This window comes from Salmo trutta, chromosome 29 (genome assembly GCF_901001165.1).
Source record: "Salmo trutta chromosome 29, fSalTru1.1, whole genome shotgun sequence".
Taxonomy (NCBI): Eukaryota; Metazoa; Chordata; class Actinopteri; order Salmoniformes; family Salmonidae; genus Salmo; species Salmo trutta.
In genome coordinates, this window is record NC_042985.1 from 37,302,357 (window position 1) to 37,310,257 (window position 7,901).

A 7,901-nucleotide genomic window follows, 5' to 3' on the forward strand; every position below is an offset into this window, starting at 1 on the left:
AAAAAAAGGAAGGAATGATTTTTTTTAAATGGCTTGCTCTTGCCCGGATATTCGTCACTCGTTCATCCCGCGACGATTGTGTTTTCAGCCACCGGTAGCTACAGTAAATTGTGATAGCATGTATATAATTATTAATATATGCCTACTGTGTCATAGCTAGCAAATTAATTAGCTAAATAACGTTAGCCTGCCTAGCTGGAACTTCTGAAGAGGTTCCAGCGGTCTAAGGCACTACAGACACCCTGGTTCGATTCCAGGCAGAAGGATCCAAGGACCCAGATAGTGGGTCGCACAGGAGCAGGCGTTTACGTTCCTGAATTTGATATGCAGATATGTTGAAGACTAATAGACGAATTGTCAGTGTACTCAGTTGAACTGTTGGCGATAGTAGTTGCCCTCTAGTGGGTGGAGGACATAAAACTTGTCAGAATTATGGTGGGCTCAGATTCCCTGTCTGTATTGAATAGTTTATCATCTGGAAATTCTAATAGGAATGGCCTACTATTGGAAGTAATACGGTCATTATGCAGAATTGAGAGACTAGAGCCATTTTGATAGATGTGTGGCAGAAGAGATAGGACTCTGAGCCCTAGAGCCAGCATTTACAGTATATGCCCTCCAAAGAAAGGTCGGTGGACCAAGATTCATAGGTCAGATTAGGAAGGAAGAGGTGTTTGCTCCATTGCGCCTAGGACATTGTACATTGAACTCATCATTACAGCTGGTTGGCAAGCATGTGAATGGTTTGTCTCAGGAGTGTATGGTCATGAAATGGTGGAGCATGTGTTACATTGTTGTAAGTATGTTGAAGGGAGGGAAAGATTGAAGTGTAGGGTCATTGAGGTTGGTGGGGTTTGGAAGGGATTTTGGTGATGGGGAAGGGTCTATTCGAAGTTAGTAGGGCTCTTTACTTTATCAGAAGTACGGAGTTAGGTAAAAGGATTTAGAAATGTGGCGCGAATGTTGTAAACCGTGATTGACTACACACTCCAGCACAGTAGGTGGCGGCAAACGTTTGTTTGCAGACCGCCATTATATAATAGAAGAAGAATCACATGAGTTGTGGAAGCGTGCGTCTGATAGTTTGTATTGTTACTAAATAAATAGGCATCAGACCATACGAGCAGGAGGTTTATCATGCCTGTCACCTGTGCAGTAAACGGCTGCACCAACAAGTTTATCAAAGGGTCAGAAATACGATTTTACAGGTAAGGAGTAAAGAACTTCAAGCTATCGTTAGCAAACTCTTTCTTCAAATGTTGTTGTCGCTAGTTGTTAGCCAGCTAACTAGATAGTCGCTGTTGTTGAGTCTAGTTAGCAAGCTAGCTAAATTAGGTGTGTTTATACGTGCGAGAGAGAGGGAATGAATGCATGCATGCATGTGTCAGCTGCGCTTGCTTGTGTTAAGCAGTGTTTATTGTCTTCTTGCTCTTAGGTTCCCCATCAGTAAACCTCAGCTTGCCAACCAATGGGTACAAAGTTTGGGGATGAAAAACTTCATCCCTACACCTAACACTTGCCTCTGCTCAGAGCATTTTAACCCAGATTGTTTCCGCGACTACAATGGCAAACAGTTTCTTAGGGAAGATGCGGTGCCCACCATTTTCGGTGCTGATTCATCGAAGGTAATGTGTGGTTTCATAGTTGCTCCATCGAGCTTTGCCTACTGTCTTTTTTTAATTTTTTTATTCAACTAGACTATAAGATGTTAAAAGATGTATGTTAAAAAAAACATTGCAGCCTGAATTACGAAAAAGGGGGATGATGACCAAGGACACAAATGCGGCTAATCGCTTCGGGGCACCATCAGACCGGGAGAGGGCTAAGGCGCTGGAGAAGAGCAAGGCCAAAGAGAAACGACAGAGTACCCGGGATACTGGCAAGGTGTCTCATGTTTTCTCAGCTCACGCACATTTCACGCATTACTTTTTTTTGGTAAATCACCCCGCAATGATGTTTAAATTAATGTTAGTGTAAATCCTGTTGCTGCATATAGGGAGTTTGTGAGTTAAGTGCTGATTTTCAGAGCCTTCTGTTTTCACATGCACAAGAGTTTACTTCCTTCCCCCTGTCATCAACATTCACTCAGTGCTTTTTTTTTTGTTTTTGCAGGGAAGAGGTGATGGCAGAAGACGAGGAGGAGGAGGAGGAGGACGAGGAGGTGTCTCCTCAAACACTGACCGGTAAGAGTGGACACGTTTCCAGAATCCATCACTGCATTGGTGCACTGCTCTGCTACTTTCCTCAAAGGCTGCAATGTATACTTGTTTTCATTGTTGCCTTTTTTACTGGAGAGGCTAGTCAGTGAAAGTTAGTCAGGGAGAAGGTAATCCAGCAGAAAGCAGTGTCATTCTGTAAATGATGCAAGACGCAGACTTTAGTTACTTGCAGGAGGCAGGTCAGAGAAAACACAGGGCTGTCATACGTTCCCGTTTTTGTGTATTTGCAGACAGTCTATAGGGGCGAAGAGCAAAGTGTATGACAGCAAAGGCCGCCTGCTCTCCTGCGGCAAGGACATGTGTGACTGCCTGGACGCGGACTGCATGGGCTGCTTCTACCCCTGCCCCGAGTGCAGCTCCCGCAGGTGTGGCGTGGAGTGCCGCTGTGACCGCAAGTGGCTCTACGAGCAGGTTGAGGTGGAGGGGGGAGAGATCATCCGCAACAAGTACGCTGGCTAGACTCCCACACACTTAGACCTTGAACTATGACTGTTGTCGAGATCAATAATCTATTTTTTTTTCTTTCTGTAGAGCGAGAATAAGAAATGGTCTGAAGTTGCCAAAAGAGAAACTTGATTTGATTATGTATCAAGAGTAAATGAATAAGAAATAATACTCCCTCAATGGTTTCAACCAGGTGTTATAGACACTGCATATGTAGTTTAATTCCTGTACAGAGGTTCAATTCAAGAAAGTGTATGCACATACACTTCACCGGTGCCTCTCTACGAGAACTCATGCAAGGGGGAAAAAAGGTATATGACGGAGATTTGTTTTGACCTTTTTCGAAACTATGCATACGTGAAGAATTTTCTGTTTCATTTTCTGCCATTCTGCATTATGTTTTTTTGCAATTCTCCCCTTGTTTTGATTAGTGATTTACATATATTTGTTTTGTGCCCCCGGCTGTCTATTACATTGGTCTCGATTCATATTAAAATGTGAGTGTCCAGAATCCAACCCTTGTGGTCAGGCCTACAAAAAGTTTCTAATAATTATCGGTGATGTGACTGGTGGCTTCTTCAGTATTGTATGTTTGGTTTTGCATCAATTTCCTTCAAATGTCCACGAGGTGTTAAGCAGCTAAAACTAGTGTGCTGCTTTACCACAGATGAGCTCCAATACAGGGTGTTTGTGCAATTTCAGTTATTTTTTGTGCCATATTAGGTCTATTTTTGGGTAGTGATAAATGACCCATAGTCACAGTGGTGTAAAAATACTGGAAAGTACTACTTTAGTAGTTTTTTTTGTTCTATACTTTACTATATCTTGACTACTTTTACATCACTACATTGCTGAAGAAAGTGATATACTTTTTACTCCACATTTTCCCTGACACCCAAAAGTACTTGTTACTTTTTGAGTGTTTAACAGGAAATAAAATGGTCTAATTCACACATTTATCAAGAGAACATCCCTACTGCCTCTATGGCGGACTCACTAAGCACATGCTTCGTTTGGTAAATTATATCTTAGTGTTGGACTGTGCCCCTGGGTATCAATAAATAAAATAGAACACGAGGCTGGTTTGTTTAATATAGTTGTCTTATTTATACTGTTACTTAAGTATATTTTAGCAATTACATTTACTTTTGATGCTTGAGTATTTAAAGGCAAATACTTTGACTTAAGTGTTTTTTATTGTGCTAGCACATCAATGATGGAAACAGTACCATAAAATAGTCAAACTGTTGCTTAACATGATCTGTGGCTGCGCCAACACCCTAACTCTACAGTATTACGTTTCTAGTGGGTTAACTACACAGCTGGGTGTTGCCATGCTTATGCGATCACAGTTGGAGTTGTCCGTCTTGCATTTGATGCAGTCACAGCTTTTGGTAACAGGTCTGGATGGACAGCCTTCCAGGTAGACCTCGTAGGACCACTCCTTGAAGTTACATACCCCCTGGGAGCGTGGCAACCGTTTGCTCTGATAGTTTAGATCCTGCCAACGACCCCATTCATACCAGTAAGTTGAAACACTGGCCTGGTCCCGGATCTGTTGTGACGTATAGTCAACTAATGGCATGGCAATAACCGTAGGACTTGGCAAGACAGCTCAAACCGGTCTGCAATTCGGGTAATGGAAACCATTTTCTTTATTGAATAATTCATTGTGTTACTCTTCTGCTGCCATTGTGATCTACACAGAACACAAATATAAACGCAACTTGTAAAGTGTTGGTTTCATGAGCTGAAATGTAAAAAATCCAGAAATGTTCCATACACACAAAAAGCTTATTTCGCTCTAATTTTATGCCCACTTTTCTTCTTTTTTTTTACATACCTGTTAGTTAGCATTTCTCTCAAGATAATCCATCCACCTGACAGGAGTGGCATATCAAGAAGCTGATTAAATAGCATGATCATTACACAGGTGCACCTTGTGCTGGGGGCATTAAGGCCACTTTAAAATGTGCAGTTTTGTCACAACACAATGCCACAAATGTCTCAAGTTTTGAGGGAGTGTGCAATTGGTATGCAGATGGCTTCCTGTTAAGGCAAGGGCTGATTTCAAGGTTTTACTGCTAACCTACAAAGCATTACATGGGCTTGCTCCTACCAATCTTTCCGATTTGGTCCTGCCGTATATACCTACACGTATGCTACAGTCACAAGACGCAGGCCTCCTTACTGTCCCTAGAATTTCTAAACAAACAGCTGGAGGCAGGGCTTTCTCCTATAGAGCTCCATTTTAATGGAATGGTCTGCCTACCCATGTGAGAGACGCAGACTCTGTCTCAACCTTTTAAGTTTTTATTGAAGACTCATCTCTTCAGTAGGTCCTATGATTGAGTGTAGTCTGGTCCAGGAGTGTGAAGGTGAAGGGAAAGGCACTGGAGCCACGAACCGCCCTTGCTGTCTCTGCCTGGCCGGTTCCCCTCTCTCCACTAGGATTCTCTGCCTCTAACCCTGTTACAGGGGCTGAGTCACTGGCTTACTGGTGCTTTTCAATGCCGTCCCTGGGAGGGGTGTGTCACTTGAGTGGATTGAGTCATTGATGTGATCTTCCTGTCTGGGTTGGTGCCCCCCCTTGGGTTGTGCCGTGGCGGAGATCTTTGTTGGCTATACTCGGCCTTGTCTCAGGATGGTAAGTTGGTTGAAGATATCCCTCCAGTGGTGTGGGGGATGTGCTTTGGCAAAGTGGGTGGGGTTATATCCTGCCTGTTTTGCCCTTTCCGGGGGTATCGTCGGATGGGGCCACAGCGTCTCCCGACCACTCTTGTCTCAGCCTCCAGTATTTATGCGTAAGGGGGCTATGGCCAGTCTGTTATATCTGGAGTATTTCTCCTGTCTTATCCGGTGTCCTGTGTGAATTTAAGTTCTCCTTTCTTTCTCTCTTTCTCTCTTTCTTTCTTTCTCTCTCGGAGGACCTGAGTCCTAGGACCATGCCTCAGGACTATCTGGCCTGATGACACCTTGCTGTCCCCAGTCCACCTGGCCGTGCTGCTGCTCCAGTTTCAACAGTTCTGCCTGCGGCTATGGAATCCTGACCTGTTCACCGGACGTGCTACCTGTCCCAGATCTGCTGTTTTCAACTCTCTAGAGACAGCAGGAGTGGTAGAGATACTCTGAATGATCGGCTATGAAAAGCCAACTGACATTTACTCCTGAGGTGCTGACCTGTTGCACCCTCGACATCCACTGTGATTATTATTATTTGACCCTGCTGGTCACTTATGAACATTTGAACATCTTGGCCATGTTCTGTTATAATCTCCACCCGGCACAGCCAGAAGAGGGCTGGCCACCCCTCATAACCTGGTTCCTCTCTAGGTTTCTTCCTAGGTTCTGGCCTTTTCTAGGGAGTTTTTCCTAGCCACCGTGCTTCTACACCTGCATTGCTTGCTGTTTGGGGTTTTAGGCTTGGTTTCTGTACAGCACTTTGAGATATCAGCTGATGTAAGAAGGGCTATATAAATACATTTGATTTGATTTTGTGTGTGCCACATTTGCCAAAGCACCAGACAAAAGTACCTCACCTGTTGTATCACTTATATTATATGATACATTTTATTTATTAATTTACAACCTGATTATGGCCATAATGGCAGGTTTCCTAACTGAGATTTCTCAGACCACATAACATCCCCTCTTGGTCTCCCAAATGGACATTTTCATTTCAATCAGTGATTCACAACCGCTCAGAGGACATTGCTGGGGATCTGTTAAAGATGTTTGTCAGAGATAATGCCATCAATATCTGAGATATACAGATGCGCAAAGAGAGATTGTAACCAAATCACGAGTCATGTTCTATTTGGTCATGAGCCAAAACCAATAGTAGATTTAGGAGGAAAAAGATGGTATACCGTTGGAAGCTACTTCACTCATTAAGAGAATAGATTATTCTACATCAACATAGCCCTCTTAGATCTTTGTGGCCAGGGTGAAAGGTGCAAAGAGTGACAGCTTAAGGCTATTGTTACTGTGCGGTGGACAAGATAAGATCATCTATAAAACGTAATTTGATGTAAGTTAATGCAGGCGTCCAGGGGAGGGAAGAAGGGAGGACAAATTTATCACCAAAAGGATGTTGAATTAGATTACATGAAATGTTCAGATTAAATTGTCAATGAGTTTATCAGATAATCTGTGCTACACTGAGTCTTTTGAAATTTGGAAAAATTTATTGTTATTGTATTATTATATTATTGCATTACAAAACGCTACAGCCAGGGTACCAAAGCAAATTAGAAGGTGAAAAGGGGAGACAATTAAGAGATTACATTTGTACAGTACATCTCAAAATCTTAGTTTAGTTATTAAATCTCATGAAAGGCTTTCAACTTTTCAAAAATAGTAACAATTTAACATTCACACAATATAAAACCATTAGAATTCAAATAAACATTACACTATCAATTTATCAATGGCAGTTTTCCTATACGTTTCTTCTTTTCAGATTAGTCACATTGAAAATATCTCAGGAAGTGATGAAAATGTTTTCTAACTATTCTAAGCTTATACTGCCTTGGAACCCTTCCAGATCAAGTTCTACCTCTCCACAAGTTGTATCATCTATTTCAAGCATGACAAATACAAAAATTACAGTCAAACATAAAGATTCAGGGGTAACACGCATGCCATTCAGATATACACTAGCTTACACACACACTAAGGAATGACATTTAGAGACAGAGATAGTCAATGAAATCAGCAATGAACACAAGAGCATGCAAAGTCAACATGCTCACCTGCTGGGTTCGCCCTTTTGATTTAGTGACCAAGAAGGGTTGCCCCAGCTCTGTAATCATCTGCACGTATAGATATTATCATAAGGGTGTTGCTCCATATATGATTGCTTTAATCTGACAAGGACCTTTCTTATACCTTGCATGGGGGTGGACTCAAATCTTTTAAGCTCTGTTGTCTTGGAATAGTGAGATATTTCTAAGTGTAAATATAGAGGTTTAGCTCCTTTGGTACATGGATAGGCTCAGGTCTGTAACTCAAGGTCAATTCACCCACACAAGGGGAGCAAGCTCACGCCTTTAGACTATCTGTATCAAAACACAAGGCAGAATGGCTTAAATGGATCAGCAATGTGTGTGCTCCCACTAGAACCAACATGTAACGCTGCCAACGCATGGAAAACCCATATAACACCTCCATCTCCCGTCTCACGTGGACAGTGCATTTGTACTTATTGTACTCAGATTGTTTTTATGCACTTTACTA

General features: G+C 42.3%; 1 protein-coding gene across 2 annotated transcripts; it reads left to right on the forward strand.

Moving 5' to 3' along the window:
- The first annotated feature begins 653 nt into the window (after positions 1 to 653).
- Positions 654 to 5,631, forward strand: LOC115167551 (ARL14 effector protein). Of its 2 annotated transcripts, XM_029722112.1 has the most exons (6): positions 654 to 1,208; positions 1,436 to 1,625; positions 1,741 to 1,884; positions 2,113 to 2,183; positions 2,450 to 2,665; positions 5,591 to 5,631. In XM_029722112.1, exons 1-6 carry the CDS (start codon positions 1,138 to 1,140, stop codon positions 5,595 to 5,597), a joined length of 699 nt encoding a protein of 232 aa, XP_029577972.1. In that variant the 5' UTR covers positions 654 to 1,137; the 3' UTR covers positions 5,598 to 5,631. The 2 variants fall into 2 exon arrangements, with proteins under 2 accessions (XP_029577972.1, XP_029577971.1); XM_029722111.1 differs by lacking the exon at positions 5,591 to 5,631 and having other exon boundaries at positions 658 to 1,208; positions 2,450 to 3,740.
- The last annotated feature ends 2,270 nt before the right edge of the window (positions 5,632 to 7,901 follow it).